This window comes from Denticeps clupeoides, chromosome 16 (assembly GCF_900700375.1).
Source record: "Denticeps clupeoides chromosome 16, fDenClu1.1, whole genome shotgun sequence".
Classification (NCBI taxonomy): Eukaryota; Metazoa; Chordata; class Actinopteri; order Clupeiformes; family Denticipitidae; genus Denticeps; species Denticeps clupeoides.
In genome coordinates, this window is record NC_041722.1 from 14788055 (window position 1) to 14810967 (window position 22913).

Here is a 22913-nt window from a genome sequence, read left to right on the forward strand (position 1 = left end):
ATTGCCCCTTATTGCATTGTATTGTGGATTGATCTGTATGTTATTTAATTAAGCGGCAGGCTTTCATAATAGCGAGGCCGCTGTAATCATTCCAATCTTCTTTTATTGGCCAGATCAGGGTGTAATTGTGAGTTAGTCATGAAGGTGAAAAGAGACTACGCAGATAGGATGGTAAATCAGAACAAATGGGGATGAAAAGGGCACACGGTCTTTTTTGAACTGTTATTAAAGTTTTTTTTTTTTTGGTTAAAAGGGACATTTCAGCTCACACTCTCTATTGAGTGGTGATGTCTTTCTAAAGCACCCTATCTTTTTCAGCAGTAGTTTCAGCATATTTAACATGCGATGGACAAAATGGCACAGAATAAAAGATGAGAATCTGAAAATCATTTAAAATTAAACAAAGCCTCATTCATTTCTGGTGGGTTCCTCTTCTCTGGAAAAGATAAATAATTGATCTGCACATTTATGTGGGTAATCAAATCCAAGACATTTATGATTTCACCATGCTTGTATTATCTGGAGCGTATCGGGGTAATTGAGACAAAGTGGGCTTAACCTGCGAGAAGGGCCGATCTGAGCAATGGAGGGTGTCTTTGGTGTGGAGATTATACTGGATACCTGAACTTCAGAGCTCAAACACACACACACACACACACCTACCTGCAATACCAGAAGGAATCTTGTATCTCAGTAGTGAAGATTGGTTTATTCCATCTTGTCTTTTTTTTAAATGTATCTATATATATAATAAAGCCAGTATGCATTCTCTGCAATTCATTAAATGCCAGGGAACTGGCTAGCACCAGGGCTGCCCTGGAGGGGGGCAGCAAACCTGCTGACATTCTATTAAGATCAGAGGGCCGGTGGGCAGTTGAGCTGTCAGCTCAGAGTCTGGGCCAGGCCTGTAGTGTAACCGCAAGAATAAGGGATCCACTGGCTGGAACGACCATGGCAGTGGGAACAGTTGGGGTTTTGTCTCCAGCTAGGTTGGATAGGTTGTGTATTTCAGATGTTGGGGATGAAGGTTAACAAGAAGAATTCACCACTGCACTCATTATTACACACGCAAAGTCACAATACTATCAAAACAAGGTGAAAAATAGAAGTTTTAACATTTTGTCATTATCCCTATCCCAGGCATAAATCTAAGAACAGAAAGGGATTAGATTATGAGCTTGTTTATTATAATATCAGTCTGAATGAGTAGCCACTGCTTCACGATGCAGAGTCATAGATGGACACCAAACTGCATTTAAAGACTTGGAGAAATGAGGATCACAAAATTAGGAGTTATCAGCCAATAGCATTCACCGTTGGAGACACCACGGTGTCCTGGCACGTATTACATAAACAAAAAAGAGCATAGTGTTGTATAGGATAAAAAAAACTATCCTATACAATTAATTTTACTTTCTATTAACTTTCAATAAAAGCTGGTATAAATTTCAGAACTCGAGGTCGGTACGTTACTGAGCAATTCACTGAGGGTGAATGAAGTTCCATTAACACCACAGATCATCACATTTGTATAGAACTCCATCTTTTTGAGGGGGTGGGGCTGTGTTGTCATATTCTCAGTGCTCTCTTGTATGCATTCAGGAATGTGCGGAATGGTAATGAGATGCTCCTCTCCTGCCTGTTGTCTTTGTAGAACGGCCTCATGATGAGAGTTGCTGAGAGCTGCATGGCCCTCAACTGCTCAGCGGGGGAGCAGATTCTACCAGAGAATAGGTGCTGCAATGTCTGCAATGGTGAGATTTTTCAAGTCTTTCAAGCCCCACACATGCACATTCACTGAATTACACCAGCGCACACACACACACACACACACACACACACACACACACACACATATACAGTTACCTTGTTGCTGACTGAGTGCTGTCAGAGTCCTGACAGACTTTTTAGTAACAACTAAGAAGCGTTTCTTTTAGTGAAGTACCGTTTTTCGCTCCTCGATTGTCCCTTCATACCAAGTGCTTCGTCTGATCTTGGCCACCATTCAGAGCAGGTTCAGAGTGGTTTTCTCTGTCTCATTAATTCTCTCTTTGTCTCATCTCATTTGCCATGGACAAAAGAAAGGAAAACCTGCACACCTGCATGGTTAAAAAGCCTGGATAATTAAATAAACAGATTATACAGTCCTGAGCAATTACAAAAAACAACAGCAGCAAAAAAAAAAAAATCCCCGCAATGTCGACTTGTTGGTACCTGCATCTCATTTCAATGAACATGGCCATAATGAGCTAATTGCAAATGTGCGGATATGCTTCCCGACACGCATTTGAGTGTGCACTTGTTTGTTCCTGATCCTTTTTGTCCGTTGTGGTTTGCATGTGCCGCTGTTCTGGGCTCTGTAGTCTTCCCTGTTCATACTCGAGAGGTTGAGTGGGGTGAACCGGGTCTCTGAATGGATCGTCCTGAGGTCACCTGCTCTGTGATGGGCTCTCTGAGCTCTGAAGGTTTTTGGCAGAAAACCTGAGCACAGCAGTAATTAGTTGGATTGGTAATCTTTCCGCTGCCTGCCAAACACACCACACACGCATTTTTGGTTTTGTATATTCATAGGAACCAAGGATAATACATTTGCAATTTGTACATAATAACTCTTTACTTTTTATTACATTACTGGTCAATTAACAAAAAGGCAACATTGATCGCTTTTCACATAAACACACACATATGTAAACTCACTCACTTATACACATATACAGCATGTGCACCCATGTATACATATCCATACACCCAACACACCGGCACATATACACATGCATGAACACACACACATAAACTATAATATGTATAAACATGCTATATATTTACACATGCGGACACACCGACACATATACACATGCATGAACATACACGCACGCACGCACACACACACACACACACACACACACACACACACACAAACTAAAATATGTATAAAGATGCTATTTATTTACACATGCAGACACACTGGCACATATACAGATGCATGAACACGCACACACATACACACACATAAACTAAAATGTGCTATATATTTACACATGCAGACACACCGCCACATATACACATGCTTGAACTCACACACAAACACACACACACATACATAAACTAAAATATGTATAAACACGCTATATATTTACACATGCAGACACACATGCATGAACATGCGCACACTCACTGAATGCATATAGTCACGGAGGCACAGGTCACATGATTTTATTTGCACATGGACCTGCACATAAAACAGCCATCAACAAAGACACACATTTTCAGACATGTTCACTCCCTGCACACACATACTCACAGACAAACACACACCTCTCCTCTTTTTTATTTTTTCTTGGTCTTTCCACTCCCCCTAACACCTTCCCTCCTCTCTGTTTACTGTCAAGCATTATCTCCCTCTGGACAGGGCAGACCTCCTTAAATTGGCTATTACCCACAAGTCATTAAAATCTGCATATTCTCACATTCAGCTTAAAAGTGAAGCTTAAAGTCTTTTCGGAGGATGTACGCTTGGGCATGTAGCCGCCGCTCTGGGGTGCGCATATGGCTGGGCTGCCTTTTTTCCTTTCATCTGCAGCGCCAGTCAGAGGAGGAGACTGCTCCACTCCGTGTGTGTTCAGCCCTCCTCCATCAGGGCTTTTAATGTGTGTTTTTGTGTGTGTGTGTGTGTGTGTGTGTGCGTGTCTCCGTCCAGCCCCTGACTGCGGAAAGGGAGATTTGAGAAATGTGCAGACAGTGCGCTAATCACGACTTATTCTGCCCACAGCTTTGGGTTGGTGGGGGCCTGGCATTCATTAAAACAGTTAAAGGACAAAGAGCAGTTAAGACTTAACCAAGATTCACAAGGACAGGGCTGCTGATGACACCACTCGTCCTCGCTTAGTGCAGGAAAGAAAGGAAGATATAACTGTGCATAACAGATGTCTTCTTTAAGTTTAAGTCCCCAGCTGCTCGATGCTCAGAATAACTGTAGGTTAATCGTGAAGGGAACGTGGCCATTGTTTTCTATCCTCTTCACACGGACGTGATTTGAACCTTAATGTAGGCAACTTCTGTTCAGTCTAAATGAAGTTCTTTTGACGACAGGAGAATAGTGCAGGTCTTCGTGGGGGCGGTAGCATTAACAACTTTGAGAGTTTTCACCTGTTTTTCAAATGGAAGCTAGTTACCATGTCAGCAACATTATATTCAGGACAAGGCTGTGAAGATATGAAATACATTTGCATTTATTTATTTGTGTGTGTTAGATTTCCTATTCCTTTCCCGATGCACTTGTACCTTGAAATTACTTAATTATAACAGATTTGTGACGTTACAAGGGACATTATGTACCAGACAATCATTTGATCTAAATTTGTGCACCATAAATAAAATAATAATTTGATGGACAAATAATTGTTGGTCCTCTGTGCTATGTAAGTGACTGGATAATCTCATCTAGCACATTGTTTTCATTGCTTCTTCGTTTAGGCTATGACTTCTGTGCCGAGGGAGTTACTTGTGGTGAAAACTCTCTGTGCAAAAACCGGAATACGAAAGCCGAGTGTGAGTGCAAGACCGGCTTCGCCTCCATCCACGGGGACTCCACCTACTGTGAAGGTAAGAAGCGCAGGGTTTTTTTTTTATGTGAATTGCTGTGCGTAATAGAAAAATCCTGCGATAAAAGGAGGAAAACCAGAGTTACCGTCAATCGCCATGGGTAGGGCATTCGGAACTGTATGCTACTGGTCACATGACTGGTCATAGTAATGAAGTTATTTGATTGAATAGCCGAGCTTCGCTGTGAGAGCCCTCCTGAGGTGCATAGAAAATCTCCTGGTGTTGTACACAGATGTTCACCACAGGACTTGCATGAGAATGGGGCCAGTGGTGGCCTAGCGCTTAAGGAAGCGGCCCCGTAATCAGAAGGTTGCAAGTTCTGTCCTCGTTGAGTGCACTGTGTGCTGTGCTCTGTTTCACAATGACAATCACTTCACTTTCACTTTAATCTCACTGATTTAAATCGACTGACTTTAACTCAAACATTTGCAATGTCCATTATTTTATGCATTTTTCTGTTCATCATAAAATGTTTGATGTCTGAACCTTTGAGGAACAACACGTGCTAAACGTCCAGTCTTGGAAATCTGCTATTTTTTTCACCCATTCTTTTCATTGTAGATGCCGCAGACAGCCCCCACTTATGGGTACACCCACCCCACAATGCAGGTGCTTCAGCTAGCCTCTTCCAACCAAGCCTGTCAAACACTTCATTCCCATGTGTAACCATACCTCTCGGCTTCACTTTGTAGAGATGTGCCATTTTTTACTGTTGACAGCAGATGCATACGCTGCACATACCAAATACTTTGTCTGCCATACCTTTTCTATGCAACTCAGACTGTCCAAGCTCATCTTTGGCATTGCACCATTGATACAGACATAACATCTGGCAAAATTCCATTTACATTTCCCAAGGATAGTGACATGAACAAGAGCTGAATCGATTTTGTCTGGAGCCATAACTGTACTTGTTGTCTAAGTTATGCTAGTGTGTAATACGTACGGCAATTGCAAATTGAGGTACGAGGTTGATGTGTAGATTTGCAGCAGTCCATTAAAAATAATTTGCAGTTGTAATTGACACTTGATAAAGGGGTGTGGCTTCATCACCTTCCGAAGACTTTTTTTTTTTTTAACTACATTTTTAGTAATAAGCAGTTTTATAATAATTAGAATTTATATTAATGGTGTGGTAATGGTGTGATAACTAATTTTTTACTGCTAGACACAGATTTTAGGCTATTCACTGGATAATATGGTCTTCCTGCTTGCATTTTGTTCAGCGGTAGATCAGGACGCACTGATCATTTTATATAATTATTATTTTTGATGACTAAATACACAAGGTGTTGTCCCGTGAGCTGACAGATAATTATGAATTCCTCAGAGAAATACCTTGCAGGAAGAATGTTTGTTTTACCATCAGTAAACAATAGCGCTGGAGCTCTGCGACCGCGAGAACAGAATTTTAACAGATGCTAGGCAATGCAATTAATTTATCCCATCAAACTGCAAACAGCCGGCCACAGCGGGTCAGAATCTGTTTACCAATATTGCTGGCTGTCAGAAATACTTTGGTGAGTCTTGGGCCATTGCTGATTATGGAGAAAATTATTGGCTCCGAGAAAAAAAAAATTAAGACAATCTAGCAACTGCAGTAAGTGACTACAGACCCAATTTATGTTTTTTTTTTTTTTTAAGTTAAGAGCATGTATAATTAAGCCCTTCAGTCTCATTGAACTGTGCATCTATTCCAGGGTTTGTTTGTGGTCTTCTGTGCTGTTTAGGCCTTAAGGCCACACACTGAAAAACTGGAGGTAATTGTTTCAGAAAATTAATGGTGCTTTGGGCTGGATATTTCAACTAGTATTTCATCTGAAAGTTTTAGAAATACAAGGACGACATCACCTTGCCACTGCTGTAATTCATGATGTTCAAAAATTGCTTTCCATTATTGTATGCATAAAAATATAGATTTTAATTCAATTAAAGCGAACCCTGCTTTATATCCTTTTCAGCCTTTGGTCAGATTCAACCCTTTTTTAAAACACTGTATGTTAAATGTAGGTGTTTACACCCGAACTTAGCATCCTTCCAGCCTATGTGCTGCAGTGCGTTAGGACATTAGAGGCCTTTCTAGCCGCTGCTCATCCTGGGAGATGAAAACCTAATCCCATACATAGCCACAGCCCCCACTGATTGGTCGTGTCAACATTCTTCAAAGGCCGCCCGACAAGGCTTAGCATCCAAGCGTGCAAAGCCTAGCTGACAGTCAGGACAGGTGTATCAAGATAGAGGCAACCAGCCATGAACGTGCCCCTCTCCCACCCTAAAAAATTACACAACGTGGAGATAAGAGAGACACTCAGCATATTCCTCTTTTTTCCCGTACTGCTTTCCCTCGCTGCTCCAGGGACGTCACCCGGACTTGTCCTGTGCATGAGGCAGAACTAAAAACTGCACCGGAGCGCAGAGCGCCTTAGCATACGTCTCCATATCTCCGCCAGCGAACAACAAACCCACCAGAGAAGCCCGCCAGAGTGTCCTGGTCAAACAAACCAGAGCAATCCCCCCGGCAGCTGGGCTCCACAGGTGGATTTACCTGCGATGTAGCCTCCCCGTGCTGGATAAGCCGCGCAGCTACCGCCTCTGTTCATCAGCGGCAAAACAATGGGATTACAGAGCCCCTATTCAAATGGCCCTCTTCTGGAGCAGCGGCTCGCAGCTCCGGCGTCGCCCTGGCATCTGTCAATAGTGTTTTTTTGGAGCGCCAGTACGAGACAAGGCTAATCTAATTTACACAGCCTTGTCTGATGGGTCCAAAATGGATTACGTTCTTGGGGCTATGAGCTCCGTTTGTGTCTCCACAATGGTGGAGTGTGTGCGCTGTCGTTTGGGTGGTGTGTGAGTGTCATTTAAAAGGTATAAGAATTCATAATGCCGGGCTCATGTAATGGGAAACAAAGCAATCGGAAAAGCTGTTTTTTCCCATGGTGTCTGCACTGGGGGCATTATTTCCATAAAAGCATTCCCACAACTGCCATGCGAATCATAACACATAATATGCTGCAAATATTGGAGATAGATATCAGTGACACCTGGTCACTGTTATCCGTGCTTTGTTTGCATTGTGCATGAGGACAGACTGTATCTTTACCCAAAAGCAGACTATATAACACATTCTACTTTCTTTTTCGGACTTTTGTGAATTGGATGAATGATAGTGTAGGAATGGCCGGTGGAATTGTCTTGGTGTCCAGGGTGGACATCTGGTGGGCTAGAGCTCTGTCATTATTTTTTGCTATCCATCAATGCTTACTACTAAGCAGGGATGTGGCTGCTGGAGCCCATTCCGGGACATTTTGGGCACAGGGCGGGGCACCAGCCCATCACAGGTGTCTCATGTATGAAAAGAAACAAACGGCAAATGCTTAAGACACATTGGTTGCTTCTAATAAATCCTATCTGATAGAACGAAGACATAAAAACATTTAACTACCAGTTTGATGCTATGACATTGTCAAATGCATTATGTTAAACAGATATTCACTAAAGCTGTGCATTTCTAAGGTTACAACAATAACTTCTGGTAAAAAAAACTGCTCCCTATTTGTTGGAGGATAATCTCATATTGAACCTTTAACATGAATGTTCTTTATTTATCCCCATTTTATAAATTCTAATCTGTAAGCAACTGAAATGATGTGAACCAAATGATTGTGAAAACATTTTTATCCTTGCCATAAATGTGTGTGGAAAAGCAAAACTGCCATAGCAGTTTTAGTTTTTGTTTTCATGTTACTTTCGAACCACCACATCTAAATGGCACATGTTCAAAATGTTAGTCATTCTTGTCATAATAATAGGTATGTGACAGAGGTGAGCTTACGCTTACACCAGATATGGTCTTCCTTTCAAGCCCTAGCTCTCCATGTACTGAAGGAACACAAAAGGAATCAGTTGTTACCTGGCTAGCATTGACAGTGCTCCTGCAAGCTCGGCATGGGGGGTCCCTGTCCCCTTTGAAGTCATTCTTTTGTCCATCTTAAATTGCAACCTTGGACCAGAGCATTGTAAATACGCACATTTTACTTTCACCCAGCGACAGCCTTTCAGAGACATATGGAGAAATTCGGTAGTGCTAATGAGAGGACAGAGAGTTTGTGGTCATCACTCCTTTTCCACTCCGGTGAAAGTGGACGCTGTCCTTGCACACTTCCAGCTATTGCCCATTACATAAGCACTCAGCTGAGACACAGCAAAAAAGCTATTGCCTGGGACTTATTGAACCAAATTGCCTCTATTACAGAGAAATCTGAAATTGCGTATTGTTGAGGAAAAAAGAGCACGCATTACAGACAAGTAGAAAGTTATGAGGTAGCCATTATAGGGCGAAGAAAAAATATTTCACATAAACAATTTTTTTTCCCCTTTTGACCACGTTACCCAACTTTTGCTTGTGTAATATGAGTGCATGGCCATATTAAAAATGTGATTTGCATGACCTGATTTGCCATCGAAAACTCTATTTCCCTGCATTATATTTTGCTGCAGGGCTTTGATGTGTTTCTTTCCCATGAAAAATACTGCTTCCTACTGCCATTCAATAATTCAAGAGGCCCCAATTACAACTGCCAATGCCCTTTCAGTCCGTCCATGGCACCCGTAATTTACCATAGTACTGCAAGAACCAAGACATACTGTGGCTCGGTAAAGATGAATTCCCTGCTTGGAACATGCCAATATTTTAAAGCCTTCTCTGCCCCCTTTTTAGCGTGTGGGCTGGGGAATGATTAAAAGAAGCGTTCACTGGTACAAATCCAGATTCCTATCATCCCTGAGTCTCCAAGGCTTCATCATTGCCTGAAACCCACTGCATGCATGCTGGCTAGAGACAGTCTTTTCAGCCCACTGAGAGTCAGCCCACTGGCCAGAGTGCTGTGGTAGCCTAAGCATGGGTCTGTTCAGACTGGGTTACTGATGTCAGCAGGGGAGCAAATGTTATAGAAAATGACATATAAAGATGAAAAAATGTGGGATGTTTTATAATGTATTGTTTCCAGATGCATCCAGAGCAGCAATATCACTGTGAGCCGGAAGAGGCATCAGTGAGTTACTTCCATGCACTAAATACATTCTGTGCCTGTAAGCCTAATCGGCCTGACTAAATGTGAGGAATATTATCAGCTGTGGTTATCTCAACTTCCCACCTCTCGTGGCTCCCACATATTATTAGCAGTTCCCTAATGACTGTGAATCAATCACAATATCATTTTTTTCCAAAGACAGCAGGCAAGGCATAGAATAGCAGAACAAAACCAATGGTATTTTATGGTTTTTTTTAACAAAGCTTAAAGGCAGTTATGTAAAATTTTCAATTTTTTTCCAGGATTTGATGAACATAAATGTAGACCATAGGCTATAAGCGTATTAAGATTTGGCTTACTCTACAATAATGGTAAAATGAAGAAATAATTACTTCTGTGAGAATCAACAGTTATTTTAAAATATCAGCTATATTAGACAGCTGCAGCTGTAACTGTAGCACTGTATGGGTTCCATAGGATGTGTGGAGAAGAGATACCTGAGCTGCAACCGTAACCATCTCGCTTATCCCTCCCTGCTATCTCAGGAAAGCTCAGGACTGCGGCACAGATCTCAGCATCATCTCTCTCCAGCATGGCAAAGCTAGCGCTCATTGATTTATGCTGGGTTTACACCATCAAAGCCCTGTTATCATTCATTATTTAGCACCAATGCGTTTTTCTCCATTGCTCTGCGTACACTGTTATCTGTGCACCGGGGGACAGCAGTTTTAAATTACCGAAGAAAAGATTTAGTGTTCAGCTGAGCTCACAGTATACTGAGCTTTTACATTATGTGGACTAAAACAAAGGTCACTTCAACCAGTGGAAACCCATAGTGGATTGAGGGTCTTTTGAGCTTTTAACTCAACAAGACCCTTGACCACAGAGTCGCCATATAGCTCAGAAAAACCTGCCGGCCCGTGGATGGATTAACTCGAGTCAACTATGTAGAGACGGGAAAAAAAACTCACTTCCTAAGCATAATGTGAAATCACTAAATGTCATGCTAAGGTGATGCAATCGATTCCTTAAGTGGAGCTCAAGTCTGTTAGCATGGTTTGGCCATTGTAAGCCTGTCACTCTGAAATGTCATTATAGACCCCTGCCAGTTTAATGTGTTAGCACAGTGCTCTTAGAACCATATATCCATTTTTTTAGACAACTAGTAAAATATAGCATGTGTCATCCATATCGTCACTAATGGCAGAGATCATGATTATTATTATGGAAAGCCAATTATCCTACAGGATGTTGACAGAGAGGGTCATTAAGATTCCTCTTTACGCATAGCAGTATGTCCTCATCTTTGGTCACATGATCCTTAATAGCGTTCATTTAGTAAGAAAAAATATATAAAGCCCATGACTATGCCTGGTTCGACGTCTAATTAGCCGCTGATGTTTCGTCTCTTTAATTCTTTTCATTTTTATCATCTAAATGAATTTCATCTTTAGGAAGATCAATTCTGAGATTAAATTAAATGTCTTTCTTTTTAATTAGGGTCAGTGAATGCCAGCACATATTATTTATAATGGCACCACTTCCAAGGGCTATTCTTCTTCGGTGAGTTTGAGATATTGCTTATCAGCGGCTGAGAGATTTCCTGTCCATTAAAAAATTGGTCTTTATTATTACCAATGCAGACATGTCTAGTAATTATACCGTCCTTCCAATTAGTTCATTTTTTATAGTTTATGTACATTCTGGTTAATTTGAGATATATTTAACTGTGTAATGTGACATGCTGAGAAATATAAACCTTCAATTCACACTAGGCCTTGGGCTTCATGGAAAACCAACTGTAGCAGGTAGCTTGTGATTGGCAGAAGGTTAAACTGTCTCTTATCTACAGGGCACATGGTGCAGCGTTTGCTCTGAGACTGTCACAGTCCTCCAGCCACAGGGAATCTGCAGTGTCCACCAACCCCCTTTACAGACAGGACTATCAAACTATTAATCACCTGGAAGAAACAATGCGCTGCTGTCTCCTCAGCTTTAAGCCCTGAACACAACCCACTTATCACAGCAGGCCAAATCCCTCAGGTTACCTCAGGTCAGGGGAAGGTTGTCTCATCTTCCGACCTTTGACCCTCATGTCTTAGATTACCAGACACTTTGTCCTTTGTATCTGGGTGGCCAAGGACATCAGAATTCGATTTCGAGTTTCTTCTTTCCTCAGTTTTGTTGATGAATGTGTTGTGTTGTTGAGATCACAATGTTTCTCACAAGTTGATATTTGTTCTATTCCACCTACCAGCCCACCATGATGCTCCTCCTGGGGAGCTCATTCCCAGCCATTTCCTGCATGTCGCTTCAATTCCGAGGTGGATTTGGTTGCAGGACAGACCGGGACTCTGATAGAGGCTCAGTTGCTCCTCTGTGAAGCTTTGTGGAGATCCAGCCTCAGGCCGTGAGCAGGAGCGCAGAGCACAAGCTCTGAACGGTACCCACACGCATGTCTCGGGTGCAAGTAGAATCAGATTCCTTTGGCATTTGTTGCCTCTGATTAATGAAAAGTGAAACCAAATGGCGATTCAACAAAAATAGCTTTTTTTAGACAGGTTTTAACAGCGCAGAATATCCCCTGACATTTATTGCCGTTTAAGGCCCCATTTACATATATTCTAGAGAAAAGTAAAATGTAATAATCCAAATTATGACCCATGGCCAACTGCAAAGGTAGTCCAGTAAAGTTACATAAGATCCGTTTTATAATTCAAATCTTAGTGACAGGATGGATGGGAAAATTTGTATTATTACACTCTTTTATTCTTACACCAGTGTCACCTTATTATAGGTTGGCACAGTAAAAGGTTTTCTTTTCATCCATTTAGTTCACTTGGAGACCAAATAGTGGTAACCATCCACATGTGGACATTTACAGATCTACAAACCATAGAACCATAGTATTTTTCACAAATTTTATGATCTGCTTTAAACAACTAAATGTGCTCAAAACTGTGATTTTAAATAAATGCTGAAAATATAACAATAGAGTAACAATTGTCTTAAGTGGTTATTGTGATGTAACTGACATTTACAGCTGAAACCAATGTGATTTAAAAATTAAGACACAATGAACATGAATAAAAAGTTTTCACTTTCACTCTTTTTAGTCACTGTGTGACACATCACATTTGGCCACAGATCCATGATTGGTACTTGCTTTAAATGTAAATTAATACACGGTCTACCTGTACATTGATTACCTGATTGCTCAGAGTAATAAAAGAAGGTTCCAATCCAGTATAGAGCACTTATGTGACAGAAAAGACTGACTCTAGCTGCAGGGTTCCATTAAAGCACCGTTAAGTGATTGAGATTCACTTATGTGTAGCTGCCTTAAGCACATGGTATCTGCAGAAGAAGGCCACCAATCATAGAAGTGACCAGCAGGCCTCAGGTAACTCTGAAGGAGACACTCTACTCCACAGTCATATGCATTAAAAAAAAAACAATACATTAGAAAAAAAAATCAATACATTAGAAAATAAATCTTAACTGGACTTTGCTGGAGGGTGTGAGGGACACTCTGAGACCAAGTTGTGACCACACAGAGGTACACTTATGGGTTATGAGTGACCATATATATTTTCTGTGGCCTGCTACACCAAATTTTAAATGAGTATGCTTGTTTGTGTAATTTAGACTTAATTTAGACTCACTGGTTCAGGTCTGATCTGCACAGGGATTCAGTTTGTTGACCGGAACATTCTTTACCATGGACAATTTAATGCATGTCTAGTATAGACATGGATCTGTACCTGACTGTGCATTATGGCTTGAAATAAAATACTATGTAAAGTCAGGTCTGAAGATACATGCCAGACATGTCCAGGCTTATTAACACTCTGGAGATTCTTCCAAGGGACAGATACATTCTGATTGGTGGAGACCATCTGTCCTATGATAAGCCGCAGAAAGGCACTATTTATTCCTTGTGTACATTAGGCCAACAAAAAGCAGCCAAGAAGTGCTCAAAATAGGAACTCTTTCAGGACAGTGTCCCAGATGTTGAGAGAATGACAAGAGGGTGTCAGCACAAAATAATTCAATGCTCTGAAAATATGAAAAATGTGGCTTTTTAAAAATATGTATTCACTATATAAATGAAGACTATTTAGCTTTCTTCTACAACGTAAAACAAGTCTGAAAAAGTCTGTCCAAACTTCAATGGTGTGTTAATGACAATTGAGTAGAAATAGAGCACATGACGCTAAAGCTAAAAATGTGAGCTAAAGCTAAAAATAAATGTCTATATTTCATTCGTCTGTCTAGGCTAGGCAAAAACCATTAGATGAGTGTTACATTTAGATGTATATGTGCATGTTGATTTTACAGAGCATGTGAAATGTCTTAACCTAGCTAAAGCGGCAGCATGGTGTCACGAGTTTGCCTTTCCCAAAGTTAAAACGATTGATATTTGCATAGCAGAACGTGTTGGTGCATATGCAGCAAGCCTGTCTCATGTAGCTAAGCCTGTTGATGGCAAAAGAAAAAGAAACGTCATCTATCCACAGTGAATCTCAGTGGAGGCTTGTCCATTTTTTTTTCTTTAAATAAAAAAAACAGGAACTCTGAATTGAAAATAGTTTTAAATGTTTAATTTCCTTTGGATGCGTTCACCTTGAACTCATACGGGAATGCTGAGGATGAGGCAATCTTTTCAGCTCGGGGTCGGCTGGGGGTTTGTGCATTTGTTAACTGGCCTGTAGATTTGCAACGTGACAAGCGCGGCATAAACCAAGAGCTGTGTTTAGTAAGTCGTCATAAGACCACAGCTCCGGTTCACTTAGCACCAAAGCACAGTGGAATATTGAAAAATACATGCCGACTTCCAGGTGAAGGACCTTACATGGCTGTAGGCCTGTAGAAAGGGTTCCTCAGAGCGGAGCGAAATGGAGGTGGAGACCTTTCCCTGACACCGAGCTCATTCCAGCCCGCTATGCAGCATCTATAGTGCGTCTCCATTAAAGCTGAAAGAGGATAAATGATTCAGGGATCATCCTCACACTCCATTCTGCCTCTTGTTTATTTACCAAGAGGGAGAAAGGGCCAAGGACATGGCCTTGAGGGGTTACATCTAAAATGACAGTGGGGGTCTCTGACTAGTCTTTCTAGGTAAACAGGCAGATTTACTGATTGTGCTTTTTTTGTTAATTATCATGTTGCTTATGCATGCAGGGTCTCAAACAGGCTCACATTTAAAATATTAGTTTTTTTGTCAGCATTGTGTTTTATTCTGGCCTCCACGGTTTTGAATTTTTGCGTCAATGGTTCTTTGCTTTTTCTGTCATGTCAAGCCATGTTTCCAACACTGTGATCTACTTGAATTCAGTACAAGCCATGGCTTTACGTGCCATGAAGAGTCAACAATAATTAAATAAAAGTATATTTGTGCAGGCACTGAATGCTTAATTATGATATTAAAGGATTTGTTCCCCATTGGTCCTTTCATTGCAATTGAAAAGCATTAGTAAGCATTAGGAGCTGACTGAGTGCATAGACTGGATTTAGAAAAAGAAAAGCTGTATTGTCTTCCATTGTTGCTTGCCTAAAATGTGCTTAACGTTAAATAATACAAACTAAATTGACACTGATGGAGAGCAAAATTTAAATTAGACCCCTCATCACCATTAGAGACTTGGCGGGGAAGGGGAAAAATGGGGATCTATTGCTGTCGTAAAAAGCACTATGTCTGGTTTTGGGCTTGGAGGAGGGGCCGCAAGTAGCGTCTCAAGAAAAATCGCTTTTGCTGAACGCACTGCCACCATCGGCAGTGGCAGCCAGTCTTTTTTTGAGCTTTCTGGCATCAGCAGCAGTTCTACTCCAGTGACCCACAAAAGGGAAATATACAGACGTAGATGGGAGTAAAATGTTGCCAAGACTGGGCTGTGGAGGGAGGCAATGATGAGAGAGGGAGCGAGAGAGAAACACATGCCCCAGATACAATCCACAGGAGGCCACTGTAGTGCCTTTCATTTGGAAACAACTAAAGGAGCCCAAATTAGACTGCAGGCAGAGGTCTGAATCTCCAGTAATCAATAATGAGCATGGACTGTCTGGCCACAGCGGTGAAACAGTTTAAAGGCAAAGGAGCCCTCTTTAATTGTCAGGAAGTCTTTACAAGTGAGGTGTTGACATTAACAGCACAGCAGCTGCGTTCTCTTAGCATCAGCTCCAATTTAAAGACCTGAAGTCTGGTTAGAAAGCCGACTGGGGTTAGTGAGGGATGATGGCTCTGTTTACTAATTTTAATGAGAGAATTAGAACATCCCTATTATCACTCCTACTAACAATATGTCATTGTCTGTCTGGGAAAATCGACATACCAATTATCGGTAGATGTTTCTGTCAGACCATAGGTGACAGTTTCTGTAACTGTATGTCTATATACTTTATTGTTATGTAATGAGTAATTCATATACTCACAAGTATTGGAACAGCAAGGCCAAATTATTACTTTATTTTTTGTTTTACATTTTTGCTGAGACCAAATTTACACTTAAAGAAAGATCAGAGTGTGCTGTTTAATTCTGAGGTCTTTAAAGCTAGATATATTTTTCAAGGGTGCAAAAGTCATATCAGTTTGATGGTTCATTCATTAGCTTTAAGTTCAGTTTAAGCTTTGGTGCTCATCCATGAAGACCTTATTTGTGCAGACCACCGGAAATACCAGATATATCTATTTAATGTTTCTAAGAATGATTTGTTTGTTAGCTGGCGATGTTAGTTTCCCGATATGTCTTACATAGAGGATGGGGTACATCTGAGAAAGAGACAGAGACAGAGAGCGAGACAGACTGGTCATACAGTGCAGTCAATAGGAAAGGCTTCTCAAGCCAGAGGCTGCAATCAATCCCCCCTTCACACAGCGTCTCAGTGGACCTCATGTTTATGTTGTTTATTGAACCAAGCTGGTTAAGAAATACAGATATGAGTTTATTGTTCTTGACCTCGGGGGTTGGCATTGTGATTTTTGTCATGCCTTGTTTTGTCCCTGGAGGTGAGATGAATGATTGGTGAAAGCTCTTTATTGTTCTTTCTTTTCTTTTTTTTTTTTGTCCTACGAAACTTTTGAACGCTGTAATTGGCTCTGTTAGATCTAGTCAGTTTTTTTTCAGTCACATAAGCGTATAGAGACTACTTTCATCCTCTCGGTCGTCCCCCATCTCCCTTCGAGCTGGAATCAAAGAGCGACACCTGCATTTAAGTGCCTGTTTGTTGTATCAGGGTGTATTGGCATTTTCCACCCGGCATTGATGCTGGCTCCTCTCCTTTGGCCGGTGATGGGCGGCTGCTGCCATGCTTTCCGGAGCAAGCTGTGAAATCCCAGCACTTCATTCTTCTCCGGTCTCCGGCTTGAGCCTGCGAGGAAGAGGTCATTACGAATGGCGGTGCAGAGGATGTCCCTTTGCTGGGATTCATCACATATTTATGAGCATTTTGATAGTTGCTTCCCGCTCTATCATCCGAGATGAACGCTGTCATGTTGTGTTACTGTGACTCGCACGTCTCCCCTTTCGCCGTATTCTCAGGTGATGCCGGCTTACTTGGATGTCTGTATTTAAATTCAATTAGGTGCACATGAATAATGAATTTGCTAACATGTCGAAATTTGCACAGGTCCTGTGTTGCCTTTCAGGGGTCACATGGGGCGTCATGAATGTTGATGAAAAATGGAAATTGGCCTCATTACGGCTTTGACCTGAACATTAGGGATGATGCCTGTTCACATTACAACTCCAGGGAAGCTCTGAGAAAAAAGAAAAAGAACCCGAGCCGATTGCACTTTCTGTTCGGAGCTCCCTCACCTGAATATGTGAGAGCCTGAATGAGCGTCTGCCTTTTTCCCCCAACATTGTTGAAATATGACCTCACAAACAGAGAGTAAATGAGGTGATTTCCATCACGAAATAGAGCAGTAAGTCTGGAGTGTCTATAGAGTGATGTCTCCGCTCTGCTGCATTGGGACCATATTCATCATACCCGGAAAGTGATGAAACAAGCCCGTGGAGTGGTCTGAATTGGAAGAGAATATGTTACCGTGGTGCAGGGCGACATACCTCTGTTGGATCGGGGGTAGTATTAGCTGTGGAGTTCCGACCCTCCTCAACTCGTTCTACTGTACTTATCCACCATATGTAGTCCTGGTAGCAAGTGGGCCATTTCCATGGGCTATATTTGTGGGTTCTGCCACAAAGAGAGTGGTTAGGTGATTACTCTTTAGCAGACTTGGGTGTACAACAAATATACATCACCCATGTATGCTGAGGTAAAATTTCACAGTCCAGTTTTGTTAAAAACCAAAATGAATGCTACATTTTATGGCTATTTAAATTATTACTTTACTGTATGGAAAGGTAAGGCTCTCTGCTGCACTCTCCAGCTCTCTCCCGACTGTCTGAGTGAATGGTTTGTGAACCCTGCAGTTGGCTGGTGTCCTGTCTGTAGTTGCCCTGCATCAGTGCCTGCGACCCCAGTAATGGTTATAGCATCAGGTGACAAATGTATATACAGAGAAATGTATATATACCACGTGAGGTAATGGCCTCAGTGATTTTGGGAACGGATTGATTGTCTTGTCATCATTGCTACTATTCAGCTCTGAGACTGGAGGAAAATTGGCAAATTACCTGTAAGGAAATGGCATAGTCAAACCCCTGTTGATGCATTTACTTTTGTCATCAAAGGCTTCACTTGTTTTTGGTATTTTATGCTCTTTTGTGGACAGTCAGTTATGTAATGCAAAAATCTTAATATTTGTTGGAAAAAATATATATTATTTTTGCCTCGTTGCTGAGGTATCTGTAAAGCACGAATTTTCATCTTCATAGTGACAAGTACATGGTAACATGCCAGTTTCCATAGTGATGCATACAGTATAGTCAGATGCACTACATATAAATAGTAACGCAATGTGGTGTTTAAGTTTGTCTACACAGTCACGTTGTAATTTTGTACGCTTGTGAATAAACATTATGAAAAATCACACTCGCTCTCTTGCTGGCTGGAACTGCACTCATAGATGAAGCTGTAATAAACACAGCAGCTCCGAGTTGCCCTGCACAGCGTCGGCTAATAGCTGAAATAGTTCCCTTTCGATGAGCAACAAATGGGCATTATGAGCTGAGGAGGAGACGGGGGGAGAAATTTGTCATTCTGCTGCTTCTCCCTGTGATCAAATGCGTTGGGGAAATGATGCCTGCCAGGCCTCCAGAAGCCTGGATTGTTTATGGTCCTCTCACAGGCCTTGCAGTAGATAGTCTTCAACTGGTAATTGGCCGAATTGCACAATTTACATTTTCACCACAAAGGTGATTATTTATTTCATTTATTTATTTATTTTTGCCTCTGCGTGAATAGATTTGAAGAGAAGGAGGAGTGGAATGCATGAGGGAGGGAGGGAAAAGGAGATAATGACAATGGCTCTCAAGTGCTTCTTTTTTTCCCAGAGAAGCAGTAGGGAATGATGGGATGGGTCAAATTAGATCGGGAGAGAAAATAGCAAGTGTGGCCTGCCTCCGACTCCATTCAGAATCAGTCTTCCATGGAGGAAAGCCTCATAATGTGATTTTAAATATTCAGCAGCAGAGACGTAATGTAATTGATAATGATTTAGTAATTACAGTAGCCCCATACTTACACTTCATCACAGTGGCTCACTGATTCTGATACCGAGGGAAATGTCAATTTGACTGCTTTTTCCTTGTTGATTTTTTTGTTTGTTTCTGGGGAGAAGCCAATCTGGTAAAACTACTTTGTTTGCAGGACCCCAAGGTGTCTGCATCTCCTGTATTATTTAATTTGAGTTTTTTGCTGTTGTTGTTGTGTGTGTTGTGTATTGTGTATTATGTATGCATTGGGTTGCACAGATAAAAACAGAGTGGCATAATGTACTATAAAAAAGTAAAAGATTTCATCTTGCATCGCATCCGACTTAAATCCAAATGGCTGACACTACGTCATGGAATGGGTGTCTGGACCTCTGAACACTTATAATGTCTTTAAAATGCCAATTGTGATACATTGATCATTAAGAATTTTTTTACTCTGTATGTTCCCAGTTTTAGAATATGCATCACATGTTATTCTTTTGTTGTACTTAAGGATCGTAAGTTATCTTAATAACCTTGATTCTAAGGAAAAATGAAAATTATGATTTCCATTTCTTCGAAACATTGTGTAGACATAACTTGAAAGTTGCGTGTCCTTTTTTCCCTTATTTGGTGACAAAAATACTAACTATACAGTCCTCTCCTCTTTTCTGCTCCACTGGCCTCCTGGCTTGACTCCCAGGCCTTTTGACGCTGACAATCGGCCCTTTACCCCCCACACGAAACGCCACCCTGGCATGCGTTGAAAAAGCGAAATCCGCGAGTGACAGCTCATTTCCCCTGTACCAGGGCCCTTATCAACAGACGGCACCAAGCTTACACCCCTTTAATTGCACTTAATATTTAAGAGGTTGGGGGGGATTACATTATGCATGGCCCCTTTTTTCCTCGCCGCCCCTGCCGGCAGACCACGTTGCACAAGTCTCATTTCCCCGCACGTCCTTCAAACTCTGCTGAATGTCAGCTAGCCGCTTAGGGCGCCTGGATCTGGCGTCAAGTCACATGGTTAGCCCTGCGAAAGCGTCACGCACTGACGGATGGCATCTGTGTGGATCGAGAGAGCGATCGGGTCAGAAGCATCGCAGCTGAGGAAGGGGAGAGAGGGAATGAGAAAAACTAGAGATGTAGAGCAGCGAAAATGGAATACTGGAAAGCCGGAGCTCTGCTAGGCTTAATAGCGGCATGCACTCCTAGCACCTGGCTGCTGTGATAATGGAGGAACTTTTTAGATGTGTTGTGAGCCTAAAAATCGCTCATTTAATGGCTGGGTCACTGGTAATTACAGATGCACTGGTTTAGACTGAATTATGATATGAATTATGAGCTCTGCAATTTGTGTGTGTTTGTGTGTGTGTGTGTGTGTGTGTGTGTGTGTGTGTGTGTGTGTGTGTGTGTGTAGCTGCAAGCAGAGCCAGACATTGCTGTCAGTCGCATCATTAAGTTAGTTATAGCTGAGTTATAGGTTCTGCTGACTGATATGAAAAAATCCGATCTGCATGTCAAGGACAATGGAGGAATGTTAGTTATTGTGACAGGTAATATAGCCTATATATTTTTTTCACATGACAAGTGACCCAGGTTTCTGAGTCTGAGTTTAATCTGATTGCAGTTGTGTCCAACCATTTGTCATTCTCTCAAAGTCCTGTATTGGGCAGCTGGAAAAGGTCTTGTAATAGGTTAAAAGGCTGAAAGTGCCAAAAACTAGAGCTAGAATAGGACAATGCAAGGCTTATTTCAAAGCACATTTCATGCACGTGGACAGTAAAACATTCTTCGCAAATATGAAGAAAAACCTTTAATTATAATTATATAATAATTTAATTAAATAATATTACAGCAAAGTACAGCAAGACTGAGCTTGTCAAGACAAACGCTGTAAGCTTGACTCAAATATAGTATAGTAGCTGTTGACAGATGTTGTAAGAGTCCCTGCCAGGGTGTGTCCACCTGTTTGTCATTCTCTGAAAGTACTGTACTGGCCATCTGTAGAAGCCCATATGTTGTCAGTTTTGACAACAATTTTTCTTTTCCTCCAACTTGAAGAACCAAGGCTGGGGAAGTGGGGACACGTGCTAAAGCGTTCTCTCTCTGGTTTCATAGTTATTTATTTGACTACTTTGTGTTTAGTGGCCAGTCAACCTTTTATTTTTATTACAGGATGAACAGTATGACAATCATACTAATGATTGGATTTAAAAATTAGGAAATTTGCTGACAATCAAGGTTGCATAGTCTACTAGTGGCCAGGACCTGGTACTATGGCTACAGCCATCTAATATCACTGCTGCTGAAACAAGTTATAATGATAATACAACAATAATAATAAACTTAATATAAATTAATATAAAGTGTGTCTGTCAGCCATATTCAGCACGTGTGTGGGGGCTGCACCCCCCCTTCTGCTCCTCAGCTGCATGGTACGGCATGGACATGAACTCTGTCCAGATCGCCCCTCTCCTCCATCTGCTCACCTGAAGCTCAGAGGGCCTGTGTAATTACACCGTTTGTTTTTTTTTAATTAAGAGGAAAGGGGTCCGATGTCAACATGCAGAATTGTGTTCGCCCTCCCAGAAGCCTGGAGCTCCAGCGGATGGTCATGTGGAGGAAGTGGAGCTTGTTGCTGTGTGTGCGTGTGTGTGTCGGTGAGGCAACACACCAGTCTGCTGCTGGCCTTACAATGCACTGACTGTGTGTGCACAGTGTGCAGTGTTTTTTTTTTGTGCGGCCGCTGTGTGTCCTTCTGTGTGTGTGGTGGAAGAGTGATGCTCACTGACTCCTCAAGGTTGTGACTTTCCAGAATACATGGAGAAGAGGCCTGACCAGCCGCTCACCTTTTGTACTCTGCCCTTGTGCAAGCTGCTTTATTGATAGTCCGCACCCAAAACCACACAATAGGCCTGGCTCTCTTTTAGAGCACAAAACACAAAACATTATGCATCTTATTTAATAGTAATTGTACTGTTAAATGAGTGTGTGCCACCACATTTGAAATGCCTGATAATAACGTCTTCATGGTGTCAGTGTGATAGGTCTTTCGGAAAGATTATTAGCGCTTTTATCTTTGGGTAATGGTCCGGAATGGCTAAATTTGCGAGTTTGTATTCAGATTTTTTGTGTTGCTCCCTGTAATCTAACAGCTGGAGTCCAATTTGATTCTCTCTGGGAGATCAGAGTTTCAAGACCTCTGGCAAATACGTTTTTTTTTTTTTTGCCAGCATCCAACAAGGTGAGCCTCCCTACGCCGAAACATCAATCAGGCTTCTAAACACAAGGCCGTGTGATGCTGCGGTTGCATAGCAACACATTGCTAATGGCCAGGTGAGCCTCATCATCTAGAGGCAGTGGTGAACTCACGAATATTTTCTAATGAATGTTATGAAGGGCAAAATCTGATGTTGTGATAACATGAAATTAAAAGGAAGCGTTTTGCCAGCAGAAGTAGAGTTCGAATGCATTTCGCTTCGACAAAAGCAAGGGAATGGAAGACGTGTTCTTGTGCCATCTGTGTCTTATTAAGACCTGCTGGCGTGGGACCAGGCATCAGTGTTAGTTTTAATTGTCCTGCCTCTGCCGTCTTCCCCCGCTCCCCCGGTCCTCGCGCTGCCAGCCTGCGTCTACTCGCTGGCAGCTGGCGTCGTGCCGTCATGGCACTTGTCAGCGGTCT

The 22913-nt window shown here is 41.8% G+C and overlaps 1 protein-coding gene across 1 annotated transcript in view; it reads left to right on the top strand.

Moving 5' to 3' along the window:
- The window catches only part of LOC114766138 (protein kinase C-binding protein NELL1-like), a 139017-nt gene that overhangs the window by 56760 nt on the left and 59344 nt on the right, over window positions 1-22913 (top strand). Inside the window, exons 11-12 of the mRNA XM_028956769.1 lie at window positions 1655-1754; window positions 4474-4602. Coding sequence (XP_028812602.1) covers window positions 1655-1754; window positions 4474-4602 — 229 coding nt within the window. The remainder of the gene's footprint in view (window positions 1-1654; window positions 1755-4473; window positions 4603-22913) is intronic.